Source organism: Trichoderma evansii, assembly GCF_050947405.1.
Source record: "Trichoderma evansii strain SZMC 28006 chromosome Unknown GGI43scaffold_19, whole genome shotgun sequence".
NCBI lineage: Eukaryota > Fungi > Ascomycota > Sordariomycetes > Hypocreales > Hypocreaceae > Trichoderma > Trichoderma evansii.
This window is the reverse complement of record NW_028145187.1, coordinates 114,967-130,672: the sequence shown is the minus strand read 5'-3', so window position 1 is coordinate 130,672 and position 15,706 is coordinate 114,967. Positions and strand designations below refer to the sequence as shown.

The 15,706-nt window shown below is 50.7% G+C and overlaps 4 protein-coding genes across 4 annotated transcripts; all 4 read right to left on the bottom strand.

Annotated features, from left to right (window-relative positions):
- Positions 1–142: 142 nt before the first annotated feature.
- GGI43DRAFT_412059 (uncharacterized protein) lies at positions 143–2,191 on the bottom strand. Its single transcript, XM_083206798.1, has one exon. The coding sequence runs from the start codon at positions 1,773–1,775 to the stop codon at positions 339–341; it is 1,437 nt and encodes a 478-aa protein (XP_083057789.1). The 5' UTR covers positions 1,776–2,191; the 3' UTR covers positions 143–338.
- A 271-nt stretch (positions 2,192–2,462) lies between these two features.
- GGI43DRAFT_412058 (uncharacterized protein) lies at positions 2,463–3,709 on the bottom strand. Its single transcript, XM_083206797.1, has 2 exons — positions 3,536–3,709; positions 2,463–3,438 (listed from the first exon to the last, which is right to left on the bottom strand). The coding sequence occupies exon 2, from the start codon at positions 3,436–3,438 to the stop codon at positions 2,860–2,862; it is 579 nt and encodes a 192-aa protein (XP_083057788.1). The 5' UTR covers positions 3,536–3,709; the 3' UTR covers positions 2,463–2,859.
- A 3,016-nt stretch (positions 3,710–6,725) lies between these two features.
- GGI43DRAFT_130790 (uncharacterized protein) lies at positions 6,726–8,601 on the bottom strand. Its single transcript, XM_083199162.1, has 3 exons — positions 8,170–8,601; positions 7,940–8,101; positions 6,726–7,862 (listed from the first exon to the last, which is right to left on the bottom strand). Exons 1-3 carry the CDS (start codon positions 8,438–8,440, stop codon positions 6,817–6,819), a joined length of 1,479 nt encoding a protein of 492 aa, XP_083057787.1. The 5' UTR covers positions 8,441–8,601; the 3' UTR covers positions 6,726–6,816.
- Positions 8,602–11,052: 2,451 nt separating this feature from the next.
- On the bottom strand, positions 11,053–13,884 carry GGI43DRAFT_130739 (serine C-palmitoyltransferase LCB2). Its single transcript, XM_083199161.1, has one exon. It carries the CDS (start codon positions 13,381–13,383, stop codon positions 11,401–11,403), a length of 1,983 nt encoding a protein of 660 aa, XP_083057786.1. The 5' UTR covers positions 13,384–13,884; the 3' UTR covers positions 11,053–11,400.
- Between the last annotated feature and the right edge of the window lie 1,822 nt (positions 13,885–15,706).

The following is a 15,706-nucleotide window of genomic DNA, read 5'->3' as shown; positions in this document are numbered from 1 at the left end:
TATACCCATTTGATTCGATTCGCAAGGATACTTTTATACACGGAGAAGGGATATCATAGGATGCTTATGGGCATCTAGGAAGGAGGAATAGGTAGAGAAGACGGTTTAGATATCTCTTTCGGACCATTTAATAATCACACAATTCTCACTCCTAAATATTTGTCTTATTCTTATGCTTATAATGTGAAATGATATAAAACTTATATAAATGAACAAAAACTCAGTGGTAATTGATGCTCCTCAAATCTATTCATAATCATATGCCCGGTATAATAACAAGCAGCCCATATGCATTCTCCCTACTCCAGCGCCGTTTTATAAAAGACAAATCCATACACCTAAAAATGCACGCTCTGCTTCTTCTTCATCTTCTTCCTCTTCTCCTCGTCACTTCTGCCCCCTCCAAAGAAACTAAGCGCACTCGTCCGCGCAGCAGACGGCCCAGCATAAGGCCCTGAGGATCCTCCTAGTACTGGCGGAGAAAGCCTATTACCGCCATTCTGCTGCGGCCCTGTACTGTTTGGTCGCGGTGGGGGTGGCGGCTGGAGATTGTTTACGACAGGCGGGCCATACCAGCGACTGCCGCCCAACGCTCCAGACATTGTCGCCGTCGCGTTTGTCGATTCAAAAGGCCGTTGTGGGAGAGGAGGCGAAGAAGTCTGTGGTGGCCATTGGCCCTCTACACCATACTCTCGGCGTAGACGCTCGGTCTCGGCATCCACCTCGGCTTGCCTCCACCGCCGTTGCGCCGCTGCTTCTTCTTCCCGCTGGAGCATCCTCCTCGTCTGCTCCTCCTCTTGTCGCGCAAGGCGCTCTCGGCGCTGTCGTTCTTCCTCAGCCACCATCGCCTGCAGCCTCCGCGTCTCTGCTTCAATCTCGGCCTGCTTCGCCGCATCGCTATTTGGAGGTGGTCTCGCCGGCGGAGTAGTGCCCAATGCGCCCGACACAAGCGTTGGGTCGTTGGGCGACGGTGCCAAGGGCCGTGAGCCTCTCCTTGCACCACCTGCCGGAGCCATGCTGACGCTGGAGATGTTGAATGGGTTTTGCCGAGCCGCAAAGTACAGGTCCCTGACGACAACCGCACTCAGTAATAGCACTACTTCAAGACCCTTTCGGTCCTCAACTTCCACGCGGGCCATGTTGGGCTCGTATATGCTCATAGCATCGCCTTGCTTCTCGCTCCGATACATGGCCACCGTAATATCCGGCTCCTTGCTCTTCTTGCCGCCGGCGCTCCTCCCAGACATGTAGCACGTCATGTCCTTGTTCAGCCGCCCATCCCGCTTCCAGTGAAACATAATCTTGGGCGACAGGTCCGACACCTCGTTGCTGCCAGTCTCTTGATCTAATTTGCTCGCACTGGGCAGCTTGAAAGTGCGCTCGGGAATCTCAAAGCCCCACGAGTCAGCCCGATTCCAGCCTCCGGCGTTCCGCTTGACGGCGATGCTCTGGTCCGGGTTGTACAGCAGCACCGAGAAGGAGTCCGGAGTGATGGGCAAGTTGGTGGGAGAGCCATTCTGGTTGCGGATTTCGGCGGCTGAGAGGCTGGGCTGTTGCAATTCCGGCTTCACCAGCACCTCGCCGTAGATGACGGACTGAAGCTGAGCGTCAAAGAGAGCAACCGCATACTGATTTGCCGAGGATGAGGGCGCAGGTCTCTGTAGCGTGTAGGCGCGTGTAGGATCCGAGCCGTTGTAGGTGTAGAACAGAGTGGTTTGGAGCGGATCCTCCTTGGTAGACGCCAGGCGGTACGTCGGGAAACTGTCGTCGAGCATGGCGCCTAGTGGGATAGAATGAAGCCGTCACCAGTTCAAGGCACAGATAAGACCAGAGAAAATAATTAGGTTGACGATACGTAAAAAAGAGGAGTCTAATTGGGGTTAAATCGAAAAGGGTTGTCCCGCAGCGCCAGATATCAGCTGGTCATTTCGCTCCAATCCAAGGCTTGGCTTCAACGAGGGCGCCTATAAAAACGAGGCTGCGTCAAGCTGAGACACACCTGTTTCCAAGAGAGGGGCAGGCACAAAAAGGATGATGAGGATTTCAGCCTGCAGTAGCGTCACGCTCAGTCGGTGCTCAAAACTCCAATCACCAAGATGGAATCAGTAGATGGAATCAAGGTAGGGCAAAGATAAATATCGGTAATGGTCAGAAAATGTGAGCCCAAAATATGCCCTGCAGCCAAGCCTTAACAACAATCGCACACGCACGACTGTGGCTCCCCGCCAACGTCATTTGCTCGTGGCCGGCACGTCGCTGCGCCACAGCCGCGACGCTCTTCTGCGCTGCCCATTGGCTGAGCGGCTGCCGTTCTGACACGCCCCGTTTTAGGGTGGCTGTGCCGCAGTTGAAACAACGAGAGCCGGTACGTACCTGGATCGTGGAGGATCGTGGAGTCTGCCTCTTTTACACCTATTCCAGCCCTGCATCGCGGCATTGGCTGCTATCATTAGAAAGGCACACAGCATTGAGGCTAGTTTACTTTGTTCATTGTTTCTGAAGAATTAATCACAAATTTTCTTATTTTCCCATTACTTGTATGTTTGTGTAAATCTCATCTATTCGTAAGCAATTCAGCCCGTGCATATCCTCATTAATTCGTCAGCTCTGACGACTTCATATCCTCGCAAAGCAAAACCAAGAAGAAGCGCATGTCGATCGCAGAATCCCATAAGCAGCAACGCCTCGAAACTCCATCCCATAACACGTATTATCCCAAATTGTGTTCCCTAACAAACAAGTTCCCCTATGTAGCCGAATATCCTGTATCGTCATCCAACGCCGTATAATTGTGCCCGCTTTCCAAGTATAGAAAAAATCGAATAGTAAAAACGCAAGTCGTTGTTCCAAACATCAACATCAATGCATGACCATTTCTACTCGTGGCTGCATATGATCTTGACTCTCATGATCGTAACTCTCAGGATAGTTACTCTCAGGATAGTGACTCTCAGGATCGTGACTCTCAGAACTATCTCTCTCGTCCTGACCAACATCCCAAGGTCTCCTCTGCGGCCAATTCTGATTCACCCAAGCCTCATCCTCAAGAATAACGAGTCTGCGGCGGATATTATCGTTTCTTCTCTGCAGCCGTGTTCTTCGGCCTTTCCTTAAGCAGGGCGCCCAGCAGCACAGCACAAAGCTCATTATGATACCAATAGCCATGCCGATGAAGAATCCTCGCAGTATCCTCTCTCCACTGTTGCCCCCCTCGGCAATGTCGGCGACTGAGTGACTATTGCTGGTGGGCGTTGGAGAGGATGTTGATGTTGATGTCGCCATGCTGCTTGTGATGCTGCTTGTGATGCTGCTTGTGATGCTGGATATGATATCGGCAGCCGTGGGAGTAGCACTGGGAACCAAGGTCGAAATTGGACGTGGAGGACCGTGTGGAAGGTCTGGATTAGGTTCGAAACCTATGCGTGCTATAAGGCCCATCTGTATAAAACCATCCGTTAGCTTAAGCCCAACGGTAATGGTAGATGCTATTCAAAAGCATCTTTGATACATAGTAAAAGCTTGGAATAAACCATACCTTGACGAGTGTATAAGTGTATCAACCAGTATGGTGTATACTCTCTTCCATAGTCACTCAATGCAGTCTAGATGTGCAACGTCGTATCCAAACAAAGAAGCAAGATGTAATAGTATATTATGACCAAATCTTAGCCTTTGCTCTCGAATAATAACAATAGTAGTATATTTTCTTCAGTATAGATGGATTGTATACAAATGCCAAGAAAAATTCCCCAAAAACAAGGCGACAACCACCTCTTAATAAGAAAAAAAAAACACCACTCACCCTACATCGAACCCGAGGAAAACGAGCTCCGACAGCATCAAAGGATTTCGCACTAGACGACTAATACACATCAACAATTCAGGCCTAAACACCCATTCTAAATCGCATAAGCACGTCACAAACTTTCACCCGGCGCGTGTCCAAGTCAACTGGTCACCAGCATCGCCAAAGCCAGCTCTACACCCGCCCCCATGCGATTGGACGCCTCTTGCTCTATTCCCACGCTTGTTCTCCCATCCAGTGGAGACCTTGAAGCCCGCGGCGATATGACTCAACCGGTAGCCCATCCTCGTCGCATGTCGTCAAAAAGTGGCTTGCTGGGTGGTGGAGAAGCGGGATAGGCAGCGTTTCCTCGCACGTCCATCTCATTGCTCTGTTGGTGCTAGCCAGACAGAAAATTGTGGGTGAGCCGAAGCCGAAGCCGCCCCTTTTTCCAAGTCCAGCACCGCCAACCTCCAGATCCGACCCCGAATAATACTACTCCGTATTTACGATTTCGCTTCTCCGGGTGCGGGAGCCGTGAATTTTGACAGTGGCAGTGGATGATGGCAAGCCGAAGACAAGTTGCTGATCCAATTCTACATTTGTAATCGCCAAGTGCCGTAGAGCCGTGAACTGCGTGATCTGAGAGCCGCATTTGCCTATAACCCGAGTCCTACTACTATCACGCATGGAAGATGACCGAGCAACACCGATGGAGAAGGCAATATTAAAAATAAAATATAGCCCATCAAATCCCCATCTGACTGACGCAAGCCACCTATTTTCCCTAAACCGACTTGTTTCATCAAAACTTTGCCCAGTTGAGCCCAACAAGATAGTTCATCAAGCAGACAGGTCCCTTCTCACATAAGCACCTCGCGACTCGTAGCGACCTACAACTAGCTCGCCCGCACCCAGATTAAGCGTCGCACCTTGAGAGAAAGCTATCTATCCCGGATACCAGCTAAACTAGCCACCTAGCTATATCCTTCGTTTACGCAAGACGGTGTACGCATAACGGTGTACGCAATCTGCCCATCCGGGTAGCCTAGCCAGCCAACAAACGTACGACAACCGTCCACGCTCCTGTAAGCACGTATTCCTCGTTTCGCCCCACCAGACAAGGCCCAAGAACACACATATAAAACGAATAGCTACCCAGCCTGGAGCCAGCAAATTTTTTTTTTTTTATATCTGGAGCAATGCTACATATCAAATTCCCTAATCCATCCGTGTATCTCCTCTGAAGCCCCATAAAGCAAATCATGGCAAGAAAGTAGAAAAAAGCTCTGATCAACGAAGCTATGAAGATTAGTTCGAGTCCACCCAAGACTCCAACTTACTAACTTCAATATCCCACTAGTAGCTCGACGTCGCTCAACTCTAAATTCTAGCTCTCTTTTCTCCATTTCCTTACCCCATCCCAGCCCAAGCCCTACCAGAGGAGATCCGATTACGGCACAGCATCCCGTAACTCAATACTCCCCCTCATAAAAGATCATAATCCGGTCTAGATAAGGAGAATATGTCATTCACGGCTTATAAAGCCACGCCTCGAATCGCTAATTAAAGCCATTTCCATCTGAATACTCTCACGAGGCAGCTCGGTCCGTAATAACATTAATAGTTCTCTATTCAATAAGCTCCATCGTCCAATAGTCACGCGGCAGCTACATGCGGCGTTGAATCCTTCAAATATACGCCCCAAGCCGATACGTTTTCCGTCAACTATCAACGTCTTCGGGTAATATTCTAGTTGGTTGTACTATATCATTACTCGCAGCTCAAGTCGAACCCACTTACATCTCCGAACTAACATCGCACCAGTATATGGGCACTTTTTCATAATATATTATAAATCTATAAAAAAAAATTCGAACTTACAGTTGCTCCTAGTTTCTTTTGATAATATACTATAAAGCTATTCGGGAAAATACTGAACCAGCTATTACTCCGGCTTTTATTTTTATAAATCTTTTATAAAAAAATCAATCCCTATAGTTGCTCTATTTTTTTCCTATTTTTTATTTTTCCCTACGACCAGCAAAATAACTTTGCATCTATCGTCCTCCTCTCTTCATCTCACCTCGTCTCATCTCACTACAATTCGCTAGCCACGTCAATACCCCTTAGAAAATGAACTTTCTATCCATACAACGCCCTCAACAAACAAGAATCGATACCATCAAATAAAAATAGCAAGCAGCGAGAAACGTAAAAAGAAACATCTCAATACCGAGTATCAACATATAACGCTACTAATACATAATCCCAAAATGCCCATTCACCTTCACATTCACATTCACATTCACATCTTCACCCTCAACCCACACACACACACTCATAAGAGAAAAAAAATAATTAAAAAAAAACATCCCCCTAACCCTTCCGTATTTTTTTCCCAAATCTGCTATTGTACACCAAAATAAAAATTCCACCATGTTTGTTTGTTCCCCCCTATCCCCCCTTTCCTCCGAATGTGTATATCTGTGCATACATGCCCAGTATATTCAAAACCAAAAACAAAATTCTCGCCCAAATACATTGTGTCAAAATGATCCTAAAGATACAGAGTTCTCCAAATTGGGAGCTCTGTCGGTCGAATCCTCCATTAAAGCCCATTCACCTGGTTTCAGGTCTCCGCATTATCTTCAATATCACAAGCCCATTATGCTAAAGCATCATGTCACCTCTTTGGCTCCTGGGAGCCTGCCGGCGCAGCAGTCGTCAACCTCGCCAGGCGAGTCATGGGTAGAATACACGTCATTTGACTTTATGCATCAATCACCCAAACGTAGACCGGACACCCTTAAACAGGCTTGCAGCCAGGAGGTAGGCCGCAGAGTATAACTAGACAAATCCTCTATTCCTTCCTCACCTTAGCCGCGGCCGGATTTTCCCCCATTTTCCCGACCAACTCCATAATGCGCCCCAAATATATAGATCGCCTAATCATCCAGGTTCAAAAAAAACGAGGCCCGGTTCCTGTTGGCGGATAGTAAAAAAGTGTGAGTCAAATGTGTATCTCCTCTTCAGATGATGCCTCCCGGCGGGTCATATGGCGTAGCTCCTCTGGCCGGATCCATCCCCATACCGGGCAGGCCGCCATCTGTCTGGGCGCTATTTATCTTGCGCAGCATAAACATGGGCTTCTTGCCCTCCTTATCCAGCTGCTTAAACAGGATCAGGGGCTTCTCATCCATGCCGAGACAGCGCTCCTGATCACCATAGACGATGTAAAGGGCATACTGGTCCCAAGGCGCATTGATTTGATACTTCTTCAGCGCGGCCGGTAGCACCTTGTGGCACGGGTCGTCCATCTCCACCCTGAACGACTTGAAGATTTCGACAGAGCTATTTGAGCCTGGCGTCTCAGGAACGGGCGTCTCGCGACGTCGAATCGACCCGGATCCGGTGAGTTTGTTATCTCGTGAGATGTAGTTGAGATCTGAATCGACAAATGTCGTCCTTACGGAAGGAGTGGTAGTCGAGTTGTAAGTTCGAGATCCCAGAGTGGTTCCACTCATGTGATTCTGTGGCGATGTAGGTGATGGTACGGCTGGCCAAGGATAGCTTGAAGCCGATGCGTAATTTGTGGCCGAGGCAGATTGGCTGCCGCCATTCATGGCCGCCAGGTGCGAAGATGACATGACTGCCCTCTCAGCCGCGCTGGACGGATCCAGCGTCTGTTCCGACATCATTCGCTGATCGTGTGTGGCTTGCGTCGGTGAACTGTTCTTCGGTGTCGCTCCAATCAAGATTCGTCGCTGGGAATATTGTCGCTTGATTCCTTTGTCGCCGGGCTGGGCTCCAGGCGGCGTCGGCGCGGGCGGGGAGAGTGTGGACTCGTATGCGTATCCTTGGCCGGGGCCGCTGACATTTGGTAATGGGTGCTGAGCATCTTTGACGAGTCGCAGTGCTGGCAGCATATCCTCTCTAAGGCGCTTAAAATCTTCATTCATGCGCCGCAGGTCTTGCTCTAGCAGGCTCATCCGCTCATCTCGCAGCCGGAGCTGGTCCACCAGGCGTTTGATATCTTTGAGTGTTGCAGTAGCATATTGAGCTTCGGCATCGGCGGCTGTAAATTAATGAATCGAAAAAAGTCAGCCAACCAGTCCCAGTTTGTTCAGAAAATTAGAAATCCGGAGAGCTTACAGAGTGGTAGATATTGGTCGCTCTCAATTGGGATATCCTGAGCCTTTTTGACGTCGTAGACGCTCTTGAGGATCGTTAGACGGTGACCAACACTAGCGATGCCCATGCTCTTGAGATCGTCATGCAGCAGGGCAACCAGGGCCTCTCCAACAATGTCGTTTTCTGTAAATGCACGTCCACGATCAGCCAAATGTCCTCCCAGCCTGTTATCCTGCTATCGTCAAACATACCTAGAAATGTGTCGGCATACTGCGGCAGCCCGATGGCACTGATAAAGTCCGCGCACTCCTCCGCCGTCCAATCTGTGACGATGGTCTCAGGCAGACGGTCCATGCTGCTTCGGTGGCCGTATGTCGTGGGCGTATGCTCTGCAGACGTCGACAGCTCAGAGCCTATGGGAGATGTCTCGGAGTCGCCTACAGGCGAGTGGTCGCCCAGATGCTCATACTCATCGTCAGCGTCCGACTCGGCGTAGCCCGTGCCTCCTTCAAAGCTCATCATCTTCAGGCGACGCCGCGGCAGCGGGAGGTCCGTGGCCAGCGCCTCTTGCTCGCTCGTTTGTTCGCTCCCTCTTGCAGGCGCAGTGTCCTCCCCTATTTATTTCCTCTTTTTCTCTCTCGTCTCCCTTCGACCGCTCTTTTTTCCTTGACCGACACGGGATTCGATGGCAAAAGCGAGTTTATTCGAGATGGATGGTTATTTTCGCAGCGTCGGCCTTTGCGTCAGGGGAATGCGGGCTGTGTAGGCAGGAATTGAGGCACCACGAGAGGAGAGCAGGGCGTGCGGAGGCGAGCAGAAGCGCCAACGGGCGGCTAATTGATCGATGGTGTGGACAGGGTCAGCAGCGGTTGGACAAGAAGAAAGAAGAAGAAAATCCTCTCAGCCAAGCCAGCAAAGACGTGAGAAGAAAAGAGCCAAGCAAAAAAGAAATAGGTGTTTCCGCCTCGTCTGGTTCTTGTCGATCGTCGCTTGCAAGCTGCGAGGAGGGGCAGCAAGGCAAGGAACGAGACGAAACTTGGGAACCTTCGCGTTGGACTTTCGCAACAAGCCCGAGTGTCAAATCTCGGCCAATAAATGCCAGCCGACAGGCACAGGTGCGGGCGCCGACACAGGGACAACAAGGCCGCAGGTACCGGTACCAGCGCGGCTGGAGCAAGGCAGCAGCAGGCGTGCAGCAGGCGTGCAGCAGTGTGCACTGACGCTGCGAAACAGGCGCTCGCCGGCAGTCTCCGCCGCTACGTCTGGCTCAGGGCCATGTACAGGTACCCGGCGCCAGCGGCCACTGGACGCAGAAAAAGGGCCCTGGGGCTGCTGCTAGCCGCCTGGAGTCCACTATAACGCAGAGCTTGTAACTGCCCATAACGCCGCGGCGGCCTGGTACCTGCAACGCCGTTTCTATTCCAAGCAGCCGTTTTTAATGAGCCAGGGCAATGCGCGCGCCTAGCCGCTTGGGGCCTAGTCCCCCACATGAAAAACCTCCTGTTTTCCGTGGCTGAGCAGAAGGGGAGCGAAGAAAAGGGTAAAAATGATGTAGATGCCACGGCCAGTCTGCGGCAACGATACGCAGACAGAGCGAAGACAAGAGCTGAGGGTAGCAATGCTAAAAAGACGGGACCTGATTCACCCGAGTATTAAGGTAGCATTGCCGTGATTCGAGTCAGACCACTCTATTTTGCCCAGGCGGCTGATGGTGGACCAAGTACATGCAGTATCAAAGAGAACATGAGCCTCAGCAGGTACCTCTCATTATGCTGTGGCTGGATATTGTATATTGAAAATACCAACAGCATAGCTCAATACTCAAGTTGTAATACCAATTGAGCCTCTAGCCATCTACAAGAACATATATATCCATATACTAGTAGCAAGGCTATCAGCCTCTCCATGACAGCTACCTCATCACCACCTCGATACAGCCTCGCGTTCCCTCTCCCTAGCCTCGGCCCATCTCCCCTGTCTACACCTCACAGCAAACAAAATCACGATTAATAGCCAAGAAAACTACAAACACTCACAATTCACTTTTTCCCTTGCATGTGCCGTCTGCAAGGGAGAAAAGAAAGCCAGCTCTCACATCCTCACCACCCCCTTGCAGCGCCCTCTCCTCCCATACTGTGGACGTGTTTTACATATTGGTGACCAAAAAAAAAACCTCGTATTAAACTTCGTACATCAACTAGAAACATCCACCTTTCCTCTTTTCTAACACCGAACATCACCATCAACATTCATAGCTCAGTGCTGAATTCCGAGTCGTCCCCCCAGAAAGAACAAACCAGAAACAACATCTCATACCTCAAACACGTTTCAACCCCAACCACCCCTCATCATGAAACACCAAGAAAAAAAAGCTCGTATATACTAAAACTCCCCCAAAGGTTCTCGCCCCATTACTCTTGCGTTTCAAATCACATTCCCGTCTTCTTTTTCTCTCTTGTTCCCTCTTTATTTTCGTGCTGGGGCAGCAGGCGAGTCGGTTCACTCGCTAATCCGGAGCTGTACTACTATTAATAAAGGCTGCAGATTCGCATTAGGACAATTTCTCGAGGCTACGGCATACTAAGCCCATTAGATACTAGAAAAAAGAGCAAGGGTTCATGGCATGGCCAGAGAGAATTCGCTAACCCAAATCCATTCCGCATCCCACATCCCATCTCCCGTAGACCTGATAAGAAACGAAGGGAATGTCGCTTCAAGGCACATCACAAATCACAAAATGACAGGATTTTTGTTTCCGCTTCTTCCCCAACCCGCCGCAACTTGACACGTGGAAGAGTAGACAAAGATAAGAGAAGCGATATTAAAATGAAAAGGACTAGCCAAGTCGTTTCTTCCAACGTTGCAACTTCATTAAATAGTCTTTAAAAGAGAAACACCGTCTAAACGGAGCTTACACCAACTCTTTCATATTTATACATAGTCAAGCTTCTTCCCGTCCCGTTTAATACCTAATCCGCCGTATATATCCCGCAATTCCACCCCAAGTATGCCCAACCCAATTCAAACTGCTCAAGTCAACAATTCGAAAAAGGCACTGGCGCCCGAGCCCCATCCCAGCGTTAAGCAAAAAAGGATGAGAAAACTCGCCCTGCACTCATGACCATCTGTAATTCTCACATTCATGGCCGCTCTTGTCAGGCATTGATCACATTAATTAATTATATAGTAGTAGAAGTATGGCTGACATCAAATCAGAGATAATCGTAATACTCTGGATGACCGTGAAGCCCCATTAGTCGAACATTATAAGTTTTGTGTTTTTTTCTTTCTTCTTTAAACAAGGTGTTGTGTGTAAATCTCTCATGAATAGCTCAACACTTTACGCCTCAAACACCGGGCCATAGTTTGGTTTTTTTCCCGTTCTATGTGATTTCTTCCTTTATCAAAGAGAAGAGACAACATGAGCTGCTCACTAATAAAAAAAAAAAGGTTGACAGTATAAAAAAAAAAAAATGTGGCGTTTATCGCAGAGGAAGCTTGCAATCGACAGCGCCTCGTCGAATGACCTCCTCAACATCCCATCGAGGAGGCTTGATGGGGACATTGTTGACCCTCCTCCACTCAGCCTCATTCTCTGGGTCCACACCAGCGGGTAGCGGCTCCAAGCCGCCAGCAATGCCTGATGAGAACTTGAGCTGAAGCATCTCGCCAACCTCGTCACAAGCCCTGATCATTCGGTCAAGGTCATCCTTGTTGTGAGCGGCAGAAATGCAGAAGCGGGCACGCGAGCTGATGAGCGGGGTAGCCGGGTAACCAACGATGACAACAGAGATGTTGCGCTTGAGCATTTCGCGGCTGAAGGCGGGCATCTTTCCGGGGTTGTAGAGCAGGACGGGGATGATGGGAGAGTCATCAGAACCAGCAACGATCAAGCCAAGACGCTTAAGTCCAAGACGAAGGTAGCGAGAGTTGAAGGCGATTCGCTGGAGACGCTCCTCGCCCTGACCGGGGCAAATCTCGCCGTTAATCAGCTTGATCGAGGTAAGAATCTGCATGAGGACAAAGGGAGAAGGAGATTCGCCGTAGATGGAGCAGACGTTGGTGGCACGGAGCTTGTCAATGATGTGCTTCTCAGCCGCAATGTAGCCTCCATTGGCGCCAAACGACTTGGTCAGGGTACCCATAAGAATGTCAACCTCGGAGGGATCAACGCCAAAGTAATCACAGACACCACGGCCGTGGGGTCCCAGGGCACCGATAGAGTGAGCTTCATCAACGTAGAGGTAGAACTTGTACTTGTGCTTGAGAGCCACAATTGCCGGCAGATTAACCATTGTACCTTCCATAGAGTAGAGACCTTCGACAACGACAAGAATCTTCTTCCAGGGGCGGTGAGTCCTTGGCTGACCCTGGGAGATGGCTTCACGAAGAACCTTTTCCAGGGAAGTCATGTCGTTGTGCTTGAAAGACTGGATAACGGCGCCACTCAGACGAGCACCGACACGAATGGAGGCGTGGTTCAGTTCATCAGAGACAATCAGGCAGCCTTTGGACACGAGAGCAGGAAAGGTGCTGGAGTTGGTAACGTAACCCATAGAGAAGACCATGGCCTCTGGCTTTCCAACGAAGGCTGCAACTTCGCGTTCAACTTCAAGGGCCAGGTCGGAAGTGCCGCTGTCACCACGGGGGCTTGCAGCGGTAACACCGTACTTCTTGACACATTCATCGACAGCATCGGCACAGGGGCCCTGCGATTGAGCAAAGCCGAGGTAGTTGTAGGAGCTCACGTTGAGTGTCTCAATGTGGTTGCCAGTGTAGTGGTAGTTGCGGTTAAGCCTGTCTGCCGTACGTTCCTTGAGAGTAATGAAGCGGCCGGGAACGCCAACAGTAGGTCGAGCAAAGCAATCATCCAGACGGCCCTTCAAACGGCGGGTGTAGAAGCTGTCGAAGTCATCAGTAAGGGGTGCGAGTCCGTTTTGCACTTTGAGGGCGTTGTAGCGCTTTTTATCGCCAAAGCGCTTGCCAAAGTAATCGCGGCAGTGGCCAAAAATTATTAAGACAAGATAGCTTATGTAGGTGGTCAAGAGGAACCAGTACGGAGGCATATCCTCAATGGGCTCCTTGAACTCTTCGCCATTCGACTTGCTGACATAGCGGTGGGACGCATCAAGCAGAGGGCCAAACTGAGACTCGGCGAGTCGTCGTTGCTCTTGTTCCTCAGCCGATTGAGGCTTGAACAGCATCTTGGCGGCTGGCTCGACATTGTTGGACTCGCCAGTCGCGGTAGACAGGGAAATAGTAGGCAGCGACACCGTCGATGGCGAGATGGTGTTGCCTTGATGCATGGCGCCGAGGGGGGACTGGTCCTTGGACTTTGGGCTGGATGAGAACAGCTGGCTCAGTCGGTTGGTCTTGGAGGACGAGAGACGTCTTTCGCCAGTCTTCTCGGATGCTGACATAGCAGACTGGTTAGAGGAGAAGGGGTTTTGGAGCCGTCGCGGCATGATCTCCGCGAGGTTTTAACCAAACAGATCCAACTCGTGTGGTTGGATGGAAAGGTCGGCAGGCCCAGAAGAAGGCTTTCTGGAGCTAGGCGTCTGGTAGGAAAAAATCGAGACGGGTTAGCTTGAGTGGCCAATGGGAGCAGAACAAGATCGCAGCAATGATGCAAGCGTATGGTGGGCGGAAATGGGGTGGTGGAAGCTTTTGGCTCGTGTTTTAATTTTAATCATCTTTCCCTTTCCATTGCTTCGGCAGCGACCGCGACGAGTTCAAAGTTACGGCGCGATGCGGTGTGGCCACATACGCTTTTAAGCCTTGCTTAGCAGCGCCACCTGCATTAGACACCCGCAGCAGGAAAAGCGTCTTGGTGAAGCCCCAAACAAGCTTTCAGCTGGAGACAATTTGCAGGTATACCGCAAGTCCACATGGGGGGAGACGGGTGAAGAGAGGTGCAAGTGGCCCAAAGCCTGATATCAAGAGGTGGGTTTTTGGCTGGGGTTGGGGGTTGAGAGGCACTCGCGCAGCACTCAACGCAATTAGGACTTACCAGTCTGAAAGTGACGCCGGCGATGATGCTGCTGAGTCTCTCGCCTTTGATAGCGATGAACTCTTGTTTAACTCGACTCGGCTCGAATTGATCGACGCTTGGGGTCCAGCACAGCCCTAGGAGTCGACGCAGCAATGTCGTGGCAAGCCAATCCGCCAGTGGAGATCCGACTCTAAGAGCACAAGGACACCACGCGAGGGGGGAGACAACGAGATAAAAAGGTCCACGATGGCAGCCGAGACGAGCAAAGCAGGTTGAAGAAGGCAGGTTTTGGCTCTGGGGGATGTTTCGGCTGGGCTGGACGATAAGGTAAGATGAATTGGCGAAAGGGGGTCTCTGGCAGAGGGCCAATGGGACGGCGGGTGGGCGGTACAGGGCCACGGCCAGCAGAGGGAGGGCTCAAAAACAGCAAGCAGACGCTACGCTGTCGGGGCTGTGGCACTGTCCGAGTATTTTCAGCGGTCTCCATCAACACCTTTTTTTCTCGCTTCTGTTTTTCTTTTTCTCTCTGCTGCCAAAACACTGGGGCTACGGAACTGCGGCGCGCTGCGGCCAAGAGCGTAGCGTCGTCGGGTCGGTCAAAATCAGCCAAGTCGGAATTCAGGAGCGGCCAGACAGGGGCCTCTGTCCAGCAAAAGTGGGCGCCTAGCCTGGGCCATGGGGCTGTTAATTTGGGCCTGTCCCGCTGTCTACAGGCCCTTCAGGTCGCTTTCTGGGCGCCTGATGGGCCGGGTGCAATGCGGCGACGCCCGCTGCAAGTACCACTGCAAGTACCGGCGCAGCAGTGGCTCTACCATGGCTCTACCAGCGAGTACTAGCAGGCTCGAGCAGCTCATGTTCTCGGCAGACATGGACCAGCAGGTAATCGGTTAGCAGGTTTTCGGTTATGGCATCGGATCCTCCGGGGCTGACGAGACAATCGAATCGCGAGCCTTCTCCGGCATTGCTTCGTGCATTGTGATGAGGTCATTCGAGCGAAATACGGCTCGACAAAGTGCTGCAATTGCATCTTGTGAACCGGGAGTTGCCATTAATCGGTATCGCGGCAAGCAAAACACCATCATTGTTCGCCGCGCGTCTGCTCGTGCTCATGCTGCGAGTCAATTATGTCAATAACACACGACATGGCTATGCCGGTAATGATGCAACTCTGTATTTCGGCATGGGCAGGCAGTGACCTAGCCCTAGCGATGGCAATAGTAGTACAACTCCTACAAGTACAGTACTGCAGAGCTCTGGCAGCTCGTCGCACGACGTCGAGATCTGCAAGGGGGTAGCCGCGTGATGACATTTCGCAGCCGTCTCTATCGCTCGGAAAGGGGGCGGCGCTGGTAGTGGCAAAGGAAGAGGGCTGAGAGCTCTGCAAGCTGCGAGCTGTTGGAAGCCACTACAAACTAGTATTGCCAACTGAGCGGGCTTGTTGTAGCTGAAACTCTCCGAGGAAGCCGGGCGTATATTATTGGGTGTCACCATTCAGTACGTTGCATGCTGTATATGTCTCCAAGCTGCTGCTATCCATTTCTCTTGCTATTATACCATAATAAGACCGAGATATGAAGCCGGGCCTCTTTTTTTTCTCTTTATTCTCTTTCGCTTCTTCATTTTAAACTTTTTTGGGTTGGCACTGACATCGACGATCCTTTCTTCATTTTAAATAAGACGCAAGGGCCTTGTGTAAACGAAGTGTCTATCCCACTCCAACAGTGGGGGCAAGTGTCTCACTGTTATCTCGTGCCAGCACAGCAGAGTGCAACCATGCGGAATACACGGAATTGCTC